The 24,617-nt window shown below is 43.6% G+C and overlaps 1 protein-coding gene across 1 annotated transcript in view; it reads left to right on the top strand.

The window, feature by feature from the left end:
* The window catches only part of CCSER1 (coiled-coil serine rich protein 1), a 2,886,772-nt gene that overhangs the window by 767,728 nt on the left and 2,094,427 nt on the right, over positions 1 to 24,617 (top strand). The window contains exon 4 of the mRNA XM_069630566.1: positions 205 to 298. Coding sequence (XP_069486667.1) covers positions 205 to 298 — 94 coding nt within the window. The remainder of the gene's footprint in view (positions 1 to 204; positions 299 to 24,617) is intronic.

The raw sequence follows: 24,617 nt of genomic DNA, 5'->3' as shown, positions 1-24,617 counted from the left end.
TGCTTCTTATTGTATAATTTTTTGTTTTAGCTGTTTTACATTTTGTATGTGTTTCATAAAACCTAGAACAAAATAAATAATTGCACTGTTGTACTCTAACAAACAGAAAATAGAGCACAGGTTGCAAATACAATCCGATTATGTGGTTTTTGAGTCATAGCTCCATTTTGTTCTAAAATGACCTGTCTTTGTTCACCTCTCCAGGACGTTTTAAATAATCTGGGCTCGTGTGAATTGGATGAAGACGACCTCATGTTGGACCTCGAATTCCTAGAAGACAAGCATCGCCATCGATCTGGTAAGAGGGTGCACTGTGGGTGTTAATGACTTGAATTGAACAAGTTAAAAGGGATACACATGTACATATGAATGTCCCCGACACTGCAAAACATAAAACACCCTATTTGGTGTACAAAATGGATGCTGAAAGTATAATATGGATTGTAATAACATGAAACGTATGAACTTTCTACAAAAGATTTTGGTTTCAGGTTTTAATGTACGAATCTAGGCTCTGCAACCTGGCACTTTTCAGATGTTATGTTAAATTACCTTATGACTATGCTGGATGAGGATGACGGGAGTTGTAGCCCAGTGCATCTGGTGAACCAAAGGTTGCAGGCCTATCAGCCTTTTTCATTGTCTGCTGAACCCGGGGCTACCATGGGCACAGTAGTTTAATGTATTTTATTTCAGTTTGTGACATTACAAAAAAATAAGAAATATTTAATAATGTATATATATACTTACAAAATAGTACATAGGCGCCCCTCTGCAAACCCATACACATGTTTCTGACCTGATCCGACTTGACTTCTAGCCTTTCTTCCTCCCCACTCTCCTCACCTGTGTCGTAATTTTATCTTCAGGGCTGAGGTGGTGACATGTGAGGTAATCTCTTTCCTTTTTAGATGAAGAGTGCCTGCCACGAGAGGAAGCCACAGTGAATGCTCTGAAGCTAGCAGTCCTCAGGCTCCATTCCCGTAGTCAGGTGGTAAGGGAAAAAGCCAATGCTGCATAAAAAACCCTTATGCTGCCATGCTGCGATGGAGAGTTCCAGAGAGGTCGAATGTCTTGTAACGGTTGATGGAGCTGGCAGGAGGAGTCCGAAGAGGAGTTGGAGGGAGGTCCCGTAACTGAATCTCAGGAGTGCTAGACAGAGGCACTGAGATAAACAAGGTATCACAAGAAGAGAGGGGATAGAAGGTGGAAGGTGTAATCAGGAAGAAAGGCTCGCTGCGGAGTAGCAGCCGAGCGGGCAGGGTGGCAGCTGGAGAGAAGGTAAGGAGAGGCAGATAAAGAAATGAAAGGAAGGCGGAATGCAAGAGGCGCGAACCAGAGGGAAAGGAGAGCGGCTAAATAGAAGCTGAGAAAGCGGAAAACTAGCGTTTTACCCAAAGAGAAGCGTTAGCCTAAATTCGGGGGCTGCAACGCAAAGGTCGCCCGAAGAGGAGTGAATTATACCTCCCGGCGGCCGCCATCTTAGGCAACAACTAGACCTGCACAGCACGTACGATGAAAGCATGCTGGAACTAGTGGTACTGGCGCCTGCGCCGGAGCCGCCAACTGGGAAGTAACCGCCAATCAGCTCGGCGGATGACAGTTTCAGCCTTGTTGGGCCTCATCAGTGAGGTGGAGCTGTGCCTCTTTGAGCACAGTGAGCAAGAGGTCCGTCCCTGGATGAACCTTGGAAACTTATGGTGACTAAACTTAAGTCCCTTAAACAATCACAAAATAGTCCATAGGTGCCCCTCTGCGAGAACAAACATGGCCCGTAGACCTGTTCTTTGGGCAGGTACCCACTCAAGAGTCTGCAGCCACACTTTAGCTCACTGTACCTTTCACAGATGGGAAATAACCATTTGCATATCAGTCTTTGTCCCGCCCACATGGGCAGTCCAGAAACAAAATGTTATGGCAATTCCCTTCTGAACAAGAGTACCAACAGCAACCCCATACACATGTTTCAGCCTTGTTGGGCCTCATCAGTGAGGCGGAGCTGGGCCTCTCTGAGCAAAGTGAGCAAGAGGTCCACGTCTGGATGACCCTTGGAAACTTAGGGTGACTAAACCTAAGTCCCTTAAACAATCACAAAATAGTCCATAGGCGCCCCTCTGCGAGAACGAACACGGCCCATTGACCCGTTGTTTGGGAAGGTACCCACTCGAGAGTACGCAGCCATACTTTCGACTTTCGCTCACTGTTCCTTTCACAGATGGGAAATACCCATTTGCATATCAGTCTTTGTCCCGCCCACATGGGCAGTCCAGCACCGAAATGCAATGGCAATTCCTTCTGAACAAGAGTACCAACAGCAACCCCATACACATGTTTCAGCCTTGTTGGGACTCATCAATGAGGTGGAGGTATGCCTCTCTGAGCACGGTGAGCAATGGTTCCATGCCTGGATGACCCTTGGAAACCTCGGGTGACTAAACCTAAGTCCCTTAAACAATCACAAAATAGTGCTTAGGCGCCCCTCTGAGAGAACAAACACGGCTCATTGACCTATCCTTTCGGAAGGTACCCACTCAAGAGATTATTTTTTATTTTTATATATATATACTTACCTTGGAGGCAGTGTGATTATGTTAGGGGACACGTGTTCAATAAATTGATAGAAACACATGTGTTCAGGAGTACTCCGAGGGAAGGCGGTCTTAAAAAAAAGGATTTGCAAGGAAACCAGTATGGTACTAAGGGACGATAATCTTAATTAAAAGAGCTAAATGGAGACACAATATAATTTGTACAGGACTACTACCCCCATCGACTCTAGCCTGCATGGTCAAAGCTGAGGGATCATAGGAGTCATAGTCCAAAACGCCTTCAAAGCCACAGGGTGCAACCCCTAATATACTCCAATAGAAACAAAACACATATTTCACCTAAAATAAATGCAGTCTCATTTATGACAAAGCTATTCCCTGGAAATCAGTTAGGGCACAGAACACTACCTTTGCCTCAGTGAAATGTTTGTCAGAAGAGATGCCTCAGCCAATTAATCAAATTACTAGTATCCATCTTGAAAATCCGAATTTCTCCTCCCCCATTTATTAATATTTAGACATTTAAGTGGGCATTGTTAAATGTTACCATACTGCAATGGATAGGAAAGTAACATTATGAACACATATTTATTTTTTCTCAGCTTAAAAATATGGCTATACATTCAAACAGTGCATTCACTGTGAAATGCTTAGAAGGCCGATATACTGCGATGCATAACGCAAGCAACTGTCTAACCCGTGGCAGAAGGCTGCTATTCCATTGGCTTTCTTTATTTGTTTAATACAGTTGCCCTCTCTGTGAGTCACAGATTCACTGGAACTCAATATTTCCAGGTGGAATGGTAGTACAAGAGTCCGAATTCAACCACGGCCTGTTTAACTAGCAGTGTGCCAAGGTTGGTGAATTATGTGTGTTGCACCTACCATTGCCTGGTTAGCAAACATGGTGTCAAGTGCTTGGATTTCTCTAATCAGACATATTTTACAAAGCAATTCAAACTCTGGCAAGTATGGGGGAAACAGCAGGCATGTGGGGTCTGCTTTCCACTTTAAAACTCTACTAATTGCCATTCATGTTTTGTTAGTATAAGCGACAACAACATGATGGTCCAATTGATCAGGTCCCTTTCTATGCCTTTATGCCAAGTTAGGATGGTATGGTATGCTTTCTGTTTCCACCAGGCGGTCAACTTCTTTCATTTGGAGTAGACACACATTTCATGCAGTAGTTGTCATCTACATTTAGAAAACCAACTCCCCGCTATTGATTATCCTCATTTTGCTCACGTGGGTGTTTTTTTCTGGCAGTGGCAACTCGAAACAAGAAAGCAGCAGACAAAGATCAGTGAGAAAGGTGGGAGACAGCAACATGCTGAAGGAAGGGTTAATGGCTACACGAGTGGCAGGCTAGTACCCCATGTTTCATGGCCACCATTGTGCGGCAGCGGCAGCTATCTCCCAATGTTTTCTCAGATGAGGTTGAGATAATGTTCCACATTTGCTTTGATGTAGATATTTTGACCAACATTTGCCTGCATATTTTTCAGAAGGCACCGATGCTGTTTGTTTCTCTAGCATGTTCGTTAACTTCTGAAATACAATAGCCGATGAATACGTGAGTTTTGCAGTTAAAGCGCGTGTTTGTGTGTGTATATTTGTGCGCATTTGCGTGTTTAGGAGGGAGGTGCTATGAATGAGGGCAATGAGTGTAATGTGTGACAGGTCTGCGTGGAGCTGAGAGCAATGTTGAGAGTTTTGATTTTGCCTGGAAGAAAGTTCCATTGGAGGGCTTCGGTTCCTGGAAGCTGAAGGAGATGGTCTACCAGATGTGTCTGTCCTGCCTATGAATTATCCCGAACCGTTAACTATGAATTATGATATGGAAATAGAATACATGAGCTTGGGACGAGAAGCAGAAGCCCCTGAGTTGTCTTTGCACAACCGGACCTCTATATTTTGGCCACAAGCCTGAACATGACCACTGCATGATTCCAGTGCTTTTGTGGAGGCAGCCACTGAGACACGCTGCCCCTCAAGTGACACACCACCACAATTCAGTCAGAAATCACCATCCAGCTTCCCCAAGCTGCTCTACACCAAAGCATCACTATATCGCTGTACGGATCTATGAGGTTAGATTGACTGAAGTTAGCTAGTTCGTCTCTTGTATTCACACATTTAATCGTTTCTTTTTACACCCAACCAATGCCAGCACCCTACCCCTTCCTCTTATTACCCTTACACACATGCACTCACACACGCAAATATAAATAAAATAAAACATGCCAATCGGAACAACCTTATAATTCATTATTTAAAAAATAAAATAATGGTATCTATATCTGGCAAATTGAAGTGTGTAAGGTTTGCATGGAAGTTGAACAACAAACCGATACAAGTGGTAAATAAATATACATATTTGGATGTCCCCATAACTTTCTCACTTCCCACTAAACAGTTAGTCAGTGATGTAATGGGAAAGGTTTGTAAGAAATGTAAGGTCATGGAGAATGTTGTTGGAAGGTTTAATGCAAATGTATAGATCAAAGATTGTGCCTTGTGCATTATATGGCACGGAAATATATCCAAGCAAAGAGAGCATATGGCTAACGAAGCTTGAAGCTAAACTGTGGCGCTCAACGTTAGGTTTGTCATGTTCTACCCTGATTGAAGCAACCCATAGGGAGTTAGGTCTAACTTCACTCCTTACTTGGAAGAACATTGCTAGTGGAAGCATCGTTGTAAAAAATAGCTTCTGAGGAAAGGTAACCCTTCATCTATTTACTCAAATTTTGCAGCCACAAAGAACTTTGAGCTTCCTTGTAAGGAATTAAAGGTCTGGGTATGTGAGGTAAAGTCCTTTTTTGAAGACATTGGCTATGCTATAGATCACCCATTAAATTTGAGCTTAGCATTAAAAGAAATTAAACAAAAAGCGCTTGTCTGGGATAGACACAATTATATTTCATATCTAACTATGAAGTCCTTATTTATTAATTATGTAAAGCAGGGCTTCATAATTAATGCCCAGTTTATTACATTACAAAAATGAATAATGCCAAGGTTAAAAGATTTATACTCCAACTTCGCTTAGTGCAGATCCCAACTTGTGATCGTGTAGGAGCTTGGACCAATATACCTATCCAGAAGCTTGTGCCAAATATGTATACCTGAGATTGTAACACCCCACCACTTGCTTACAAGTTGTGGCAAGCTCAAAGACCTGTATAAGAAAGGGTACTATGGTTTTATGAATATTAATAACTTGTGAATTGATCAGGGTTGGTCTTATATATATTCTGTTAACAATCACGCGTTGAATTTTAGCACCTTTTATGTTTGGCAAAAGCGCCTCAAAAATATCAATAACCAGTGTGAGCAACCTTTTATTTTAGGGTGAAGATATTTTATGCTTTGTTAGTAACCCATTATTTTTAAATTGCACTTCTGAGGCTTGTTACTATGTGTGTTCTAAGTGTATTTTTTCTTACCAATCTTGCAACCTGATTTTATTACTATACATGTAGAGTGATTTTTATAATGTATAGTTATTGTTTTTCATTTCTTAATTCTGATTATTTTGAGTCAGTGTTATAAGGTTATGCTTTAGCTATGAACACGTTAATAAAGAATAATAAAAATAATAACAAAAGCAAAATCTGAATGACCTGAATCGGACTAGAAGACCACAAACTAACTGTGCTCGATGCAATCACTGTAAACTATCTCTGACTGCTGAAATGCTCAGGGGAGAGTCTGCCCAGACAAGGTAGGCCCGTCCCCAGTAGAAGAGGGCCAGAGAAGAGATAGCTCTAATGTGAGGGTAGTCAGTCCTCAAAGAAGAAGGAACGAGGACTTTGCACACCGCAATGCAGGTACAACCCTCAGGTGGTGTGAGGAACAGAGGAGCGTGTCTCTTAGTCACCCCTGAGCTACCATTTGTCAGTGGATCTGCAAAAAAGTAACCCTCTTGTACAGTATAATCCTCCAGATTATGAGACATTTGAGGGCATCCAAACCACTTGCAGTTTGGCCTGCCCCACCATGAGTCATCTAAGGTGTGAGGGCTATTAATTTGTGAATCTGCCACGTTAGCTGGTATGTTTGGACAGAATTGCTGCTTCCCTGGGTGTGCCCCTAAGGCATGTGTTGGTCATAGGAACCTCTGTGGTATCAGAGTCTAAAGACTATTGGGCTCTCTAGATTGCCGAGTACATTCACTGCATCTTCTGGCCTTCAGTTTTGATTGCGTTCTTTGTGTGACACGTATTCGTGGAGTGTGACCCCCACAGACCTGCTCCTTGAATTAAACAACAGGAAAAAAAGTGTGGATGGTAGTTCAGCAGACCTTGGCAACCTGAGTTTGGACAGTGGTGGCGGTTTGTGTGGGCTGTTTGAGGTTGGGCCATACATGGAGTGCAATGTGGGGCTACCCCCGTCTCTCAGCAAATCATCGCTCAAGCCTGTGTCCTTGGAGAGCTGAGTACCCTCATCCCCTGCTGGCATCTTTGTAAATGTATGTGCGCTGTCTCAATCTCAGGCCTGTGCCATCAAGAAGATTGGTGCATCATTGGAAACATTAAACGCATTCAAGAAGGAATCCTGTTTGGCATGTCATGTGTGGTTGTGTAGTGAAGATGCAATAGCCAGTTTGATCATTCGATGACCAGAGAGGCCATAGCTTTACAGAATTATTTTGTGTGTTCCTTGGCAGATGGTGGCTCACTCAGAAATAGATCCCATGTGCTCCATCACCAATATTTTATTTTTATATAGACATATATAGTTGCAACCTTGCTTTACATTTCACACTCTTCTATATTCTAGTATGGGAGCTGAAACAGTCTTTGTTCCTAGGTGTGTATTTGTCTTTGACCATTACCTACCCACGTCACTGAGAAAAGCTGAAAACCACTCTACATTTTGGGTAGCGTAACAAGGTATATAGGCTGTGAACCAGCAGTCATCTGAAATCTTATCAATACTAGCAAGTGTCACTGAAATATGTGTACTGGGGGAGGAAAGGACGCCAGATGGTGATATATGAGCATCTGATTAGTCATGGCAGAGCGGTCAGTTAATGAGCAGTACCCACACCGCCAGCCACAGGTCACAATAGCGTCCTGATGCAGGCAGAATTAGGAACGGACCTGGATCCATAATAAGTCATATCATGTCTTATACCATGAGAATGGTTTCAGGGCAGACTTGACAATTGCTGCTTCCTCTTAAAGGAAGACCAGCACACTTCATGTTTACTCACTATTCGCTCAAAGCGTGTAAGTACCTGGATAAATGACACAAATATACACAGAGTCACTTAGACACTTACCCCAGGAAGGCACTTTTAACTTAAACAGAACAATGAATGTATGCAAGGCATTCGAAAAGAAAGCCGGAAGTGTACACCAATGGCCAAGGGAAAGTTATCTAGATTAGTATACCGAGCTACTAAGAGAAAGACTAAATACAAGAGGCTGGCATTAAAAGACACTCAAGAAAAAATTCAGAGCAAGTTAGAACACTGAAAACCGAGTACTATAACCTGCACTTCCAGCCCATAAAGCTGGGTCAGCAATTATATCTTGCAATCCCATGGGAGCCCCCATTAAAGGAAAGTCTTGAAGATAGTTTGGACAAATACAACCCTGCCATTTTAAATTTTGCACCTGACCAAGAACCGTCTAGCCCAGACCGTACCCAACCACCAACTTATCATCAGTCCATCCCATGTTTTGAGTTTGCAACCTAGGGTATCTGAAGGATTGAAGGCAGTACAAATAGGATAGGAGGGAAAGGGATTGGTTGAAGTATTAGCTGCACAGTTTGCTTGTTTGTTTGTTTATTTGTTTATTGCATTTATAAGGCGCACCAGAACCAGGAGTAGCAGGGCGCAGACGGATATGCGAAGCTTCCATATGTTACAAATATACAGGAAAAATACGCAATGTCAGCATTACATCTGACATAATACAATATAATACAATATAGTACAGTATACAATATACAAGAAGCAAAATGATTTACATCTAGGTAGTTGGAACTATACACAATTTACAATCTAGCAGCAGATCGTGCTAATGTACCAGAGTTTCAAGGCAAACTAATTCTCAGTCAGTTTGAGGTGAGTAATGATGTTCTTTCTGAAGAGAGAGTAGGGGAGGTCGGCTCTCAGCTGGTGTAGCAGGGAGTTCCAAAGTTTGGCGGCCTTCACGGGGAAACTGAGGCCGCCAATCTTAGACAATTTAAATCTGGGTACTACCAAACAATTAGTATTACAAGTTCTGGATGGTCTACTAAAAGTTCTTCTGGATATTCTATCAGTGAGGTAGCTTGGTGCCATGTTGTGTAGCGCTTTATGTGTCAAAGAGGCAATTTTTAGATAACCATTTGTGCTGACGTCTGATGGCCGAGATATGCACTCTTTTGTTGATGCCTAGTGCAGCTCTAATGGCATTGTTTTGTAATATTTGGAGTTTTTGGATAATGTTTTTGTTAGCACTTCTGTAGAGGGCGTTGCAGTAGTCTAGTCTTGATAGAATTAAATGCTCTGGCCAGTATAAGGCAGCTGTCGTTGGAAATGAAAGGCCTACCTGCTCTGATCAGCTTACAGTTGTAGGCTGTGGTAGAGGCCAGCGAATTTAGTTGTTTGGTAAAGGACATTGTTGCATCCAGGTAGAAACCAAGAGTTTTTACCTCCTTGGAGACGATAGTATTATTGCCGTCAATGATGAAAGAGGCATATTCATGCCCTAGTTTAGAGATGTTGGATGGGGAGCCAGAGATTATCAGCTCTGTCTTGTCATCATTCAGGCATAGGCCGTGAGTGGCCATCCATGCCTGAATGATGAGATAGATTCTAATAACCAGCGCCAGGTCCTTGCCATGATCCCCAGAAAGCGGGAGGAGAATTTGAGTGTCATCTGCGTAGTTAGTGTAGGTGACACCCAGAAGGTCCAGATCATCGAACGGTGGCTTGGTGAATATATTGTAGAGAGTGAGAGACACACACGAACCCTGAGGGACCCCACACATGATAAGGGTAGGGTCCGCAGCTGCAGAGGGAGAGAATACTCTACTCGTTCTGTCGCTCAAGAAGGATTCTATCCATTTGACAGCGCCTCTGGAAAAGTGGGCTGCTGTATCAAGATGCCTGCAAACCAACCAAGTCGAATGCAGCTGAGAGATTGAGTAGCAGTAATAATGCTGTTTTGCCTTAGTCTCTCAGCTCATCGATTTGTGTCTTCAGGTCTATCAGTGCAGTCTCCGTCCCGTGTAATGGTCGGAATCCTGATTGACGGATCCCTAGGAGTTTGTGCTGTTCGAGGTGTTTTTGGATCTGTAGATATGCAATTTTATCCAGAATTTTAAGAAGAAATGGTACTGTTGTGATGGGGCGGTAATTGGTAGTGAAAAGTGGGTCTAAGGTTTGCTTCTTGAGAAGCGGATGTACCCAGGATTGTTTCAGATTGGTTGGGACGGTGCTGGAAGCAAAGGAGGCATTAATCAGTTTGGAAATGAAAGGGGAGCGGTCTCTCGCAGCCTCTTTTATGATATATGCTGGGCAGATATCGCCTTTACAATTTGATGGTTTTATAAAGAGGATAGTTTTTTCCACCTCGAGGATAGTAGTTTTGGTGAAGCAGAATGTGGTATTTGGATCGGAGATATTTGCATTAGTTGGGGGGTGGTGGTTGGTTAGTTGAGATAAGTTCAGGGAGCCTTTCTTGTTTATTTTAGTTTGGAGGGTGTTGATTTTATTTGTTAGTGCTAGTTGTATTTCTGAGCACCGATTCTTGTCTTTAAGGCAAATATCAGGGGGAGAGATAGGGAGCTCTTTTATGATTGAGAATAATTCTTTCATACTGGAGTTGGATTTAGCTATCCGTTCATTGTAGGAGTTTCTTTTGGCCTGGCAGATTCCTTTTTTGTAATGTGATGCAGTGGACGCTAGCTTCTTTTTGTTTTCGTGGGAGGGGCAGAGGCGCCAATCAGTTTCGCATTTTCTTTTTAATAGTCGCAGGTCTTTTAACTGAGTAGTGAAACACTTGATGAGGTGTAGTTTAGGTTTACTAGCTCTCAGTTTGAGAGGGGTGACTTTGACCAGGTAGAGAGCATGATCTTGTTATATTCATGCACCATCATGCTTGGGTCCAGGTTGTCTGCCAGAGAGTTTAGGGTGGGAGGAATATTGGGGATCACACTGTCCACTGTTATATTCCTTTTTAACCTGGTTAGACAGGGTGGCACTTCTTGGGGAGCCATGAGTTTTTGTCTGGTAGTGGAGAGTGTCATGGACACGAGGAAGTGGTCTGTCCAAGATAGGGGAGAGACAGAGGTAACGGTAGCTGTACAATTGTGGTCGGCTACCCAATCCAAGGTTCTACCCTTAACATGGGTGGGAGCGTTCACCTTTTGGGTTAATACTAATGCATTGAGGGAATTTACTATTTGCACAACATGCTTGTCAGAAGGATCATTCAGGCCTAAGTCAATGTCTCCAAGCAACAGTACTTGGGCGGGGGTAGGTTTGAAATTGCAGGCAATTAGATTATGCAGCTCCTCTTCGCAGATGCCAAAGGGACCAGGGGGTCTGTAAACTATATGCATGGTGAGGGATTGGGAGTTCTTTAGTGGTAGCTTGACAGAGAGGGATTCACATGATTGCAGGTCGTGTGGGGCTACTAGTCTCAGCAATAAACTCTCTCTAGATATGATGGCGATTCCGCCGCCTCGGGAGCCATCTCTGTCTTGTCTGAGAATAATATATCCTTATGGGATAGCTAACGTGAGTGCAGGTCCTGCGGCCTTGTGTAGCCATGATTTGGTTATGCCTAGGAAATCTAAGCTGTCTTCTGTAATTAGGTTGGCTATGTCGATGGCATGGGCCACCAATGACCTAGCATTGAGGAGAGCTCCTTTTAGGGGTAGGTTATCTTCTTTAGTTATGGTTGTGCATGCAGCAGGGCTATTGGGGGCTAATGCCTTGTGGGTGAGTGTGGGAGTCTGGGTGTCAGAAATGCTACAGGTGGGAGGAATAGTGGGCCATTTGGCGCTAATGGTTGTCGTGGTGTGGTGACAATTAGTTTTCTTATTGGAAGGTGGTAGTGATCTGGTAAGCGGCTCGTAGATTTTAGGGAGTCTGCTACGTAATTTAAGATTTCTGATGTGTGTAGTACAAGGGATCATGGTATATTCTCCTGTAAACTGGTAGTTGGGATGGGCGAGAATACTAGGCTTGGGTGTCATGTTGGTGGAAGTATGAGGGTGTGATTTCTTCTCAACTAGGGTAGTGTTGGTGTAGGCTACTAAGCTAATGAGCAGTTGAAGAATGATAGGTTTCATAAGGATATAGAGGATGTGGCAGCCTGGCATATTAGAGGTGAAAAATGGGCCTGCTCAACTTAACTAAGTGGTCTAGGAACTCGGTATGCACAGTGCAGAGAATGTGCTAAGACAAACTGGAATAGGCAGATACAATTTAGTCTGTGAGGGCCTGTGGCACAGTATGCAAGTGCATCGAGTGCTCTTAGGACACAGAGTGTACGGCTAATGCAGTATAGGGCTAAGTGGCATTACAGAACTTGGTCTAAATGGGCATAAGGCTTCAAGAGCTAAATAAAAATGCAATGGTATCTCTTAAAGTGGCAACGCCTAAATTCGATTTTGGTACAGGTAGTCAGAAACACTCATGCCTAAGGTAGGTAGTATGCTAACATTTGGTGCAGCTAAGATATATAGTACATAGCAAAATATTTCACATACTAGACTTAAAAGTGCAACACCTAGATTCAATTTTGGTGCAGGTAGACAGAAACACTCATGCCTAGGGTAAGTAGTATAATAGCATTCGGAGCAGCTCTAATATAAATGCGTAACAGGAAATCTGATATGCTAAATTAGAAATGGCGGCCCGTGAACTCGATTTAAATACAGGTGAGAAACGCTAGGTCTAGGGGCATAGTAGTGATGCTCGACAGAAGGAATTCGCAATGCAGCTAATCTGCCATAGGTGGATAAACTCCTGTGAGTCAGTTCAGTTGAAGGAGCGAGTTGAAGGAGCGAGTTGAAGGAAAAAAGCTACAGGTTAAATCTTGGGCTTCAGGTAGGTGGGGCTAATATGTCACAGTGCCGTACAGTACAATTTACTCAAGGGTACTACTAAGTATAATATTGGCCAAGTGACAGGAGTCAGAGCAAGCAGTGGCGATAGCATAAAATGCAAACATGTGGAATGTGCAAATTGTCAACAATACACAGTGGTTCTATGTTGAAGGTAATGAATGCCATATTAGCGCACTCAGCTGGGGAAATAGCCAGAGATCATATTGTGGAACATGTAAGCAAGTCTTATAATATGTGACCAGAGGACTAGGTTTGGCATTGAGAGGTAGCCCCAATGTAACTTACTGCTTGCTATTATGTGATGCAGCCAGTTCGTGGTTGACGTAATGTCTGGTGCCGGTGAGGAAAGTTTCATGCCCTGGCCTCTGTAGACACTGAAAGACAAAAAGAAACTACTGAAGCCAGACTTATGACATTGCAGATGCAGAGTTTGCATCCTCTTCGGGAAAGGGGAGGGTTTTGCCCCGTGCCTTGTAGGTGAGGACAGGGATGGGGGAATAGGGAGAGTTGCACCCCTTTCAAATGAATCGGGACAAACTGCTGAAAAGTATTACATGAATATGTACAATGATCAGTTCAACTATTGTAAAGATATTGGACACTGGAAACCCGAGTGTCCACATTGGCCTCAGTATGACGATCAAGGCGGTAGGCCAACAGCCTCAAGAAGAATGACAAGGTATCAGCCTCCAGCGCCACCACTTCAGACCAATGGTAAGGATTGCCAAGGAGTCTCTGAACCTGTTGCACCACTTACATCGATGGATCCTACTGCCCTTTATGTTGAGTGTGTTGTTACTGGTCAAAAGATATCATGTTTGGTTGCCATTGGAGCACCACACTCCAAACTAAAAGCTTCTGAGTTTTCACAAATGATGCATTCTGATGATGTTGTTAATGCGGTAGGCATAAGGGGTACTTCAATACCCCATCCTGTGTCCACTCCGTATATGGTCATAATAAGCCCAATTTCTGATCAACATGTATTCTTGCTGAGTCCCTGTTCTCCTGTGAATTTGTTTGGATTAGATTAATTGTGTAAGCTAAGTCACTCGATTCACTGTTCTCCTGATGGTGTATATCTTGATGTTTCTGCTCAAAAGCACGAAGTGCTGGCAGTATAACAAGCAAATAACCATTAGAATCCTGGAGACCGGGCCACCACTTTTCATGTCAGGAACTGTTGGGTCGAGTCCCAGTCAAATTATGGTCAACCCATGCAAATTACACTGATTAAATGGTTAATGAGCCAGTCAGAATTACTCTAAATTCTACTAAGCCCCAGCAATGTGTACTTCAGTATCCTATTCCACAACAGGCAGAAGTAGGCATGCACACTGTAATAGAATCCCTTGTCCGACAAGGTATTATTTTACCAACCCGCAGTCCCTGCAATCCTCAAATTTTGCCCACTAAGAAACCAGGTAAAGAGGTTTATCGTTTTTGTCAAGATGTGAAGTCGTTTTCAGAGATGTGCCCGCTTTTCACCATTTGTTATACCTCCTTTCCCCGCTACGTTTCTATCTGTGCTTTGATAAACACTGCTAGGATCCTACCAAAGACTGCGCTCCCCACTGTGGGATTATGGAGGTCTGAAGCGAGACATGCAGCCTGCATTGTGCGCGATATGCCACTGGCCCTTACCGTACATGACAGATGATACAAGCGCTCTGAAAAGGGGGCTAGTGCGATGCAATCCAGGAAAAGAGTTTGCAGTGACGTGCAGGGGTAGCCCGCATATTTCCTCGCTGCATTCATAACCATGCATTGCTCGGGTTTCAAATAGAGACATCGATTTAGAAGTTACTAAACGGCCAGAGATATCAACAAGTTAATATCGTACACATACATGTCAGCTTAAAAATATAAAATGTCAGAGTGCATATTTTGCACAAGGAAAACTCCTAGATGGTTTGAGTGGTAAACGTAAACCAAAACAGATTTCCGTTCATTAAAACTGCAATTTGCATTTTAATATATTTGTCTTTGAGTCAAGCACTATTTTTACACTTTCTATTATGTTCGCCTGAATGCAAAAGTGAAACCTATGTGATAATAAAGGCTGATTTTCAATCTCTGAACAAGGTATGAATGAACCAACCATTTCAGTGTTGAAGAAAGATAGAAACTTGGATGGAAATCTATTCCAGAACTTCCCCTGCTGTCATTTGCATTCAATGAAAAAGGAAATCAAGTTTTAAAAAATAAAATGTGACACCTGGTCGGTGGTCATGCCTTGTGGTTTCCGGGGTCCCGATACTGACTCAGTATTTCTTCTCCTCACCTGCCAGGGCTCCACTTCTGCTACCCACTGGATCACTTATCGGGTTATTCAAGTTCTGTTGTCTCTCTCTCCTGCTCTCCACCTCCTGTGACCACCAGCTTTTCTCATGATCCCACTTCTCTCCCACCTTTCTCTGCACGCTTAAGGGTGGGTAGATTAAAAAGGACAAATCCCCCTTTAAATGATAAATGGATGAGTCCTGTGACATCCAAAAGTGAATCCCATGTTATCAGTAGTCTAAATAAGTGTGAGTTACCTTTTATTGCCTTTAGGTAGTTTAGATCATTTATATTGAGATTAGTGGGGGGAGGGGTCTTCTCTCCCGCAATCCCTGCCAGATAGGTGGCACAACAACATTCCCTAGGGCCAGCTTGGGCTCCCATGGAAAGTTGAATTCTTCCTAGAGGGACAGTGCTAGCTTTAGAAAAATAGCTCTTCGTGGTCACCCTTGTGAAAAACAGCAATCTACATGATTGGTCAAGATGACATCACAGTATGGCACCGTACCACTTTCCTATGTAGAAGTCAAGGAATAATTTTGTGAAAAAGGGTGCATACAGACTCTACTTGAAATATATCACAACTAGCCCATTAACCTCGTTCAAGTGGCACCAGTACACCCTGGACAACCAGAGAACATGATGCAATCATTGCAAAGCATTCATTGGACTCTAAAACACCCTGGCAATGGCTCATATCTGCTCCATTCCTAAAGCTATGACAAAAGGAGGCCACCTATCACCTATGCGAAGCTGAACTTGATCTTTCGTTTCCAGGTGACTCCATCTTTTCAGTGACATCATGTAAGCCACGCCAATTCGATGCCTTCTGGCAACTGTAGTGTGGGGTCATTTAAATAACATAATGTTGAGAGAGGTAACACTGGTGTAAAATCAAAGCCCAGGACTGGAGTAGAGTGTCCCTGGTGACCACCATTAAATACTGCTCTCGCTTTGGAATGACATTGGTTCCTTTGAATAAACTCCAGTCTGTGAGTGCAATACAACCAGCACCACTGTCATATTATTTAGAAAAGGAACACTGATAGATGCAGCATCAAACGTTATGGCTGGTTGACACAGAGGGGTCTATATGAGGTCATCAGATGTGGGACTGCCATTCCACTTACCCTGTAGAGTTTGCTGTGGTCCATCATGCTGGCATCTTTCAAAGCAGGACACGGGTGAAGGAACTGCAAAAGAAAGATATTAGAGTCATAAATGCATATATGTGGAGAGTCGCAGGTGGAGTTATGTATATGGTTGAGAGACATTTTTTTTAAATGCATACACATCTGGCCAAAATGCCTCAATTCATAAAAGTGTCTTACATTAGTTCACAATTGCAACCCCACATAGTTTTTCTCACGATGAAAACAGTCCCAAACATACAAAGTATCACTTATTAGAAGGAGTGCACAGAAGTGTTTCAAATGAGCAATGTCCATGCTATCAATGAGCCATTGCTTTGTTTTCAACATGCCTGAAGTGGGGTTTGTTAGGCCATCGTGTTGAATATTGGTAGCATTGATTATCGCCCGTCCGATAGAACAACGAGTAGAGCGCTCGCTTTGACATCTGCGCAGAGCCTGCTGATGCAGGTTCGAATCCCGGCAGGGCCAAACTCAGCCTTTCATCCTTTCGAGGTTGATAATTAAGCAGCACACACCATGGCTAGTAATAAGCAGTGCTCAGATGCCTGAGGGTTCGTAGGGCTATATAAATGCTAAATTATTATTAAATAAGATCTAGAGATAGAAAGAGATGTACAAACCGAACAGAAAATGTGTGCAGTACATGTGTAAGACGTGCGTGGTACAAGAAGCACACAGATTCCAGAGCTGATAATCTGTGTTTTTGAAAGGAATGATTAACGTGTTACTAGTCACAATTATCATGCTACCACCCAATCTAGGTTACACTGTTAGGATGTAGCCATTGTGGCAATCATCTGTTATCTCATAGTGGTGGTTCACTATTATTAAAGGAGAGTTCCGGGACTTTTTTTTTATTGTCCCTACGGTTCGGCCATGTGTTTTTAAGCATAAATTGGTAGATCGTAGAAAACTTTCCTATGGACCATACCCAACTTTTCGTCCATTAACGCACTCCAAATCAGCCGCCATTTTCTGATAATCCTCTCACTTGCCGCATCGCCCTGGCTCACCTGCTTTTGCGGCACTAAATCAAATCCCCCGCCCCTGAGCCTGACATCAGCAGACGCGTACCGCCCATTTCCCAACTCCAAAGCACGTTTCGTGTCAACAATCGCTGCGCCTCAGCTAATGAAGTGTCGCCATGGAAATGGCAGGACGCCTCTTTCCTCAATAAGTATAAACACACCGTTTCACAACACACAGCAGCAGATTTTCGATTCCATTATTCTCTCTGTGTTACTTTGAGTATTCTGTGACTCGTTTCTGTGCTCTGGTCAGCTACCTTCGCCGCTTCTAGGCCTTGTGAACACCTGTACCATCTCTGTAAATTATTTTACTTTCTTTACCACACAATGGCTACAATAATGCCGTATATGTACGAGCCCGAGTACACCGAGGAAGAACTACTGGAAAGGCAAGCACGTGAAAACGATGGGGATTCGGACGGCAGTTGGGAGGACCAGTCAACGGATGAAGAGCCTGGACCATGTCGCATGGACGGCGTCTCCACCTGGTGCACGTGCAATCGGTGCGAGCTAATGCCAACTGAGGAGGAGAACTGCTGCTGCCGTGAAAATTCCGGGTGCTTGGCCTACATTTCGGAAGGCGAGCCAAGTCCGCAATGCATCACCGAGCTGCCAGAGTTCAGGGAAGCCTGCCTCTCACGGACCGTATTGAGGATGATGATGGTGCTTATGCACGAACTTCGCGGCACTGTTCGTCCGCGTAATCCGAGTAACGAGTAAGTATACTCTGGTTGTGATGTCAGTGATGCCACTACTATGTCATGGTCGTCTCCCACATATAAAATTACATCTACATATCATTCGAATGCATGTAAATTGGTTCCATATTGTGCATGTTCTAGATAGAATTTTTTTCAAAGCAGAATGACATTTTTTACCTGAATCGACAGTGATAAGAAAGTTTTGTCATTTTAATACAGTTTGCATCTTTCATTTTCACAGGTGGTACAGGCTGGTGGCCTATCGTTACTTCACTTGGTGGCTTCACGGGAGGCTCGGACACCGCGTTCGGAGAGTAATACCTGCCTGTGCGGTATTTGCCATTAGACAACATTTCCCCAGCGACAGTGGACAATACCGCGGATTTTCCCTGGATGTGCTGCAACCGCAACTTTACAATGTGTAATGTTTATTATTTATGTTCAATTGAAATTAAGATCTAAAATAAAACCCAACATATATTTTAACAATGGTTGTTTTGATTTTTTAAATGAATCTAGTGTGTCTCCATTGAATAGTCTTCCTGTGCCTTGTCTTGTCACACCACATGTCTCTGGTCAGCATCCTCCCTCACGCTGGCCGCCCACCTTCAATCCACATAACCGTTGAACCCATATGCAGCAGACATACATATGTTATTTTGCGGGTTGGCATCAAGCCTCCCGGCCTTGCCTCCTCCCCCAAAAATACTTACCACACCACTTTGTTAAAGCGTTGGCAATAAAAGGAAGGCCGTTGGATTTTATTGATACAAAACATGGTTATAGGTAAATAATCAATATGGTTGATCATAATAAATCATCCTTTTGGGCACCGGGTACAGAGATGACCACCTCTGGCCCGTGCCGCCTTGCCACCACAGGCCAGCCTGCTGCTGACTAACTGCCTAGGCATCCAGGGTCTCCAGGGTGAACTGCACCCATATATTCTCCTGGGAGGGTGAGGTATTAATAAACTCACCCCCCTGCCTTCCATGTACTAGATCCTGCAGGCAGCCTCTTACATGCAGTTAGATGGCCTCTCCTTGGTGAGGCCCTGCGGCAAACGAGTCTTGTCTGCACGACCACCGCCCTAATCCACCCCCCCCCCGCCCTATCAAAGGCAGTTCGCACCGGGGTACTTGCGCTGGCAAGTGGAGCTGTCAGGGAGCGATAAAGGCCAAGAGGTGCCAAAGACCATGTACACTTCAAAGTGGTCTCTAGAGCATGGGTTGTTGTTCCCATGTCTACCTCCAGACCCCGTGTCTCCTGCCAAGCATCCCCCTCACGCTGGACGCCCCCCTGCAATCCACATAAGTGTGTCTCCATTCACGAGTCTTCCTGTGTCTTGTCTGCACGACCACCGCCCCAATCCACCCCCCCGCCCTATCAAAGGCAGTTCGCACCGGGGTACTTGCGCTGGCAAGTGGAGCTGTCAGGGAGCGATAAAGGCCAAGAGGTGCCAAAGACCATGTACACTTCAAAGTGGTCTCTAGAGCATGGGTTGTTGTTCCCATGTCTACCTCCAGACCCCGTGTCTCCTGCCAAGCATCCCCCCTCACGCTGGACGCCCCCCTGCAAACCGCATAATGCCACGACTTAAACACGTCATTCATTCACAAACACACCCCTGTTTCGAATTCTTTATAACCCACTTCATATTTCTAATGAGCACTTCTTTGCGCTTTGCTAGTCAACCCGTGAAGGTGCTGGCTATCTGCTCTTCGTCTCTGTGAACTTCCGTGACCACTTCGAGGAAACTCCTCAGTTTGCAACCTGTGAACTGCTCCCTGTTCTACGACAAGAAACTACTCTGATCCCTGCATCTAACTGTTTGTTCGTCAAGGTAAGGCCATGTACCATAATCATTTTGCGTCCAATTTCTTTTCGTTCAAGACAGTACATGCAAGGAACTAGTCACATGTTCTGAGTTTACATTGGTATTCATAGAGAATTGTTGATCTTTACTTTTCAGAACTTTCCACAATGCCTGCCTGTTCCATTGGCGGTTGCCCTTCGAAGACCCATAATAAATCTGAAGGTACTATAATGCATGTTTTCCCTAAGACAATAGATCAGATAAGAGAATGGGTCCGATATTGCGGATATCCACCGTCTGAGCTTGAAAGTAGAGTCCTAGAAGTCTTTGCGGACAAGAGGGGTGATCGATACCGCATCTGCAGCAGGCACTTTACCTCTGACATGTACTCCACATCATTGCTAATAAAGAAGAACACACCGCGAGCGAGGCGAAAATTGCTCTCAACCGCTATTCCCACTCTATTCGTCCACATCCCTCCACTGGTGAGTCAAGTTTACGTATTTATCTCTCGGCCTTGCGGTAGTGTGTAGCATTAGCTAACAATAATTTCCCCATTTATGTATCCAATCAATATGAAGGCGGAAGATTCTCCATCCGTGTCGTTATTGCAGTCATCAGCCACATCAAGCGCCTATCGGGTAATCTTACTTGGCTATTCTGCCACTGACTTGTTTTAGGCATGTAAATCAATAGTTTTAATTTATCGTGTAATTATTTTACCTAATGGTACACCCTTGTACTCGTCCTCTAGTCTTTGTTTTCAGTTATAATTATTGTTATCCAAAATAATTCAAGTACTGTCTTTCAGGGAGATGCTGAGGAGTCCAACGTATTGACGACTACCGTTGATGTCACTCAGATGCTCGAGGTACGTTTCAGGACAGTTCCATCGATGGAGATCATCAGATCTTGCATTCTTGTAGCGTGATTGTTACACACAATGTTTCTTTCGTTTTTAGCCATTGATATGTCCTTCTGTCGTCGCCCTCCTATGTGTCTTCTTTTTTCAATATTGTGTTCATTACTAATGAAAGTCCTATGTTTCAGGGAGTCGATGGAGCATTAGTCCAAGAAGAAGGGGGAGCGTGCAGTTACGGGTCGGCGCAACAGCTTGCAGAAGTGTGCACCGCAGTTACATCGTCCCTTGATGTTCTTATGCATTTCGAGGTATGGATACTGACAGTTCAATCAAGCGAAATCATATGACGTGATTACATCCGCTATACTTCCTTCTTTATTAACGCAAGTACTATGTTTCAGGGAGATGACGGAGCTTCTTCTACAAGAACATCACCCCTAGTAGTTGATGCAGATCTCTGGGTGGTGACACTTCCAACGATCGAGCAAATCGAATCATATTGACATATCCATTATTTATTTTAGACAACTGATCATTTGTGCAGGTTTATTTAGATGAGCCGTTCACGCCTGCACAAAGTTTCTGTTCTTTTTATCAAAATATAAAACCATACTAATGCAATTACTGTGTTTCAGGGAGTCACTGAAGCATCATCTTCAATAATATCATCAATGGAAGTCTATGAGGAGCCCGAGGTATGGATCTTGACAGTTCCATCTAACTAGATCAACAATGCGTGAATAATTGTCGTTTGAATGTTCTACACAAAGCGTTCATTCGTGTTTTGCTATTGAGATGTACGTGGGTATTGGTCCCCAAGTACATTTTGTGTTTTCGATATTATTATACATACTAATGAAAGTTCTATGTTTCAGGGAGTCGATGGAGCGTCAGTGCGTGATGGATGTGCTTATCAGGAAAACATAGTCGTTGCAGCGCAAGAGGAAGTAGAGACATGCACACACGAGTCGGAGCAACAGCGTCCTGATGTTGAAGTTCGAGGCAAGAAAGTTTCAAAGAAAAGAAAGCAAAAGAAGGTTAGTGTCCTGGTCACTATATTATGTTGTTTTTCACTGTTAATAGTTCAATACTGTAAGTTGTGTTTAAACTGAACATCCCTTTTCCAATCTGTCCTCTAGTTGCGAGTGGGTGTACGAACTAGATCTACACAGACAGTGAAGCGAACGAGAGATGTTGCTTGTCAAACCTTTTGGCAGGGACTTGAGACTGGAGATGCATCGTGCCAATGGGAAGAATATGAAGTGATTGACAACGGAGCTATACCACCACCAGCCATTGATAGTGAATGTCCTCCTGGTATTTCGGATGCAGTCGGAGATCAATTCACAGAATCCACACCCGCAAAAACTAAGACCGCGAGAAAGTTGAAGAAATTGTTTTATTCACCCATCTCCGGAAAAGGAACAGATGTTGCAATGGAAGAGAATGAAGTGGACGACAATGAAACACCATCAATATCACTGAACATAGCGGAAGACGATATCAGAGATTCTACCTTTCATGTGAGTGACATGTCCTCAACGTTACAGGCTGAACCAGCTGGGATGCAGAGTGACAGTATAAGGAAAGAGGCCAAATTCATTGTATTCGATAGTTGTTTGATTGATATTATTATTCGGATGAAATGTGGGCATTCGGTTGGTGGGGAAGTATGTGGGGAGCCATTGATTAATGTGACTCGTGCAATTCGAGGCACTAACCTTAAAATACATGCCACCTGTACAAAATATCATCCTTTCTCATGGTCTGCACAACCTATGCTGGGACAACTGCCAGCAGGCAATCTACTTTGTGCAGCGGCTGCACTTTTTAGTGGTTCAAGTTTTAAAAAATTAGAGTCTTTCTTTCAGTTTGTGGGAATCCATTTCATTGCGAAAACTCAGTTCTACAAATACCAAACCGATTATCTATTTCCAGCCATTAGCGAAGCTTGGAGAATGGAAAAAATGTCTATTGATAGTACATTCGCGGGCAAACGGTTCAGGCTAGCCGGTGATGGACAGTGCGACAGCCCAGGATTTTCAGCCAAGTACTGCACCTACCACTTTCAGGACATGGAAAGTAAGAAAATTGTGAGTTCGGTGGTCGTGCAGGTGTCACAAAGTACATCCTCAGTGGCCATGGAGAAAGTTGGCTTTGTAGCATCATTGCAAGAACTACAATCGCGGGGAATGGTGATCGACCTGATAGCCACGGACAGACACGTTTCAATTGCCAAGACAATGAGAGAACAGTACAAAAATATAAATCACCAATTTGACGTTTGGCATCTTGCAAAAACAATCAATAAAAAATTGTCGGCTGCAGGTAAAAAAAAAGAATTGCAAGGTATTTCACAGTGGTCCAAGTCAATCAGCAACCATCTTTGGTGGAGCTCAAAAACATGTGGAGGGTCGTTGGAAATTCTACTGGAAAAATGGCGGTCAGTAATGCCACACTGTACAAACGTTCACCGATGGAACACGAACCAACATTTCCACAATTGTGAACATGGCCATTTGTCCACAGAGGAGGCACGGAAGAAGAAGTGGTTGATTCCTTCATCACCCACTCACAAAGCCATTGAAAAGATTGTATTTGATAAAACTATAACAAAAGCTTTGAGGGGACTCACGGAATTCTGCCACACAGGAGATTTGGAGGTGTTCCACAATATGTGCCTAAAGTACAGGCCAAAACGATTGCATTTTGGCATGGAGGGCATGATAAATCTGACTCTTTTAGCGGTCTTGGCACATAACCATAATGTTGGCCGTCAACAAAGTAGGACGACCGGAACTTTAGGGACGCTTCGCTACAATAAGGCCTTCACTAAAAGAAGTAAACAATGGGTGATCAAACCAGTGTTTGAGGATATGCAATATGAGTTTATTGAGAAACTTATTGTTGACGTCCTAGATAGGCACATGAATGGAGTTGTGAACGAACCTGTGCAGGGGACAACTGCATTGCCACCCAACATTGCCTCTGTTCCATGTCCACCTAAAGAAGAACTCATTGAGAAATACACATCACGGTTTAAATGATTGTAATTTGATTGTCTGTTCTCTCGAGTCTCCTCATGTCGCAGGCCCATTGAATATGTGTATCTATACAACCTTGTTCATTTGCGCATTAAATTAAACCAAACAGTAATATAAATCATTTTTCAAAAAATATAGAATGTCTCCGTATTTATGGTTCTGTGGGGCTGCAAAGCACGCAGACAAAATGCAAAGATGGAGTGTAAATTTCAAGTCCTGTGAGATGGCCTTACACTGAATGTAGCTAACTAGGAATGTGTGCTCGTTCAAAGTGAAGGTCAGCTGCTTTGATTTTTTCTCGGGTGCCAGAATGGCCCACGACTCAGTATAAGGTTCTATTGTTATTTGACCTTGACAGGCCGGGACCACGTAAGAAACGATAATGAATATAATTTCAGAAACGAAAGCCATTTCATGTTCGTTCATTAGAAGAAATAACGTCGGCATAGAAGGAGTGGTATTTTGGGGCTGCCCTAGGCACAGACACAATGGAAAATGCAAATATAATGTAAGTAACTCTTTAGATGAGTTTATACCGCAATTTAATTACTATACAGTAGCTTTAAAGACGGGTTAAGTTGTACTTGTTCGTTCTATGTGGCATATTGTTTTGTACCGCGCACTATCTTGGGGAGAACCGTCTCCTTTTACGGAAGCACCTCAAAACCTTCCTCTTTGCTTCTGCTTTCTCTCTCCCTCTCCCCTGCTACAACTGGTCCACTGTCTGCGATCTCGGTCCTGGGCCCTTCCACTCTCCACCTGCACTCCCTGTCAACCCCTGCACTGGGGGACTGTCTCAGTATCCAACAGCCCCCCCTTGACGTTTAAAACCCAGTTGCACTGTCCTAGCTATGAAATAATTTCCCGACCGAATATATAAAATGAATAATTTTAATAAAGATCTGATGGTGAGACTAATTTCATTTTTTATGTTTTTCAAACAGGTACTTCACCCATTATTGTCTGTGTCACGAGTACCAGACACCGGCGGATGGGTTTTTCAACCGCCAGTTGCTTCTCCGCGTGAACAACGTTAGCACCCTGACCATTTTGTGGGACGATCACCAAGTACAAGTATGCCCTTACGCGGTACT

Source organism: Ambystoma mexicanum, chromosome 6q, assembly GCF_040938575.1.
Source record: "Ambystoma mexicanum isolate Mex_15411 chromosome 6q, UKY_AmexF1_1, whole genome shotgun sequence".
NCBI lineage: Eukaryota > Metazoa > Chordata > Amphibia > Caudata > Ambystomatidae > Ambystoma > Ambystoma mexicanum.
Note: the sequence above shows the minus strand (reverse complement) of the source record. Positions and strands in the feature narration are given on the sequence as shown.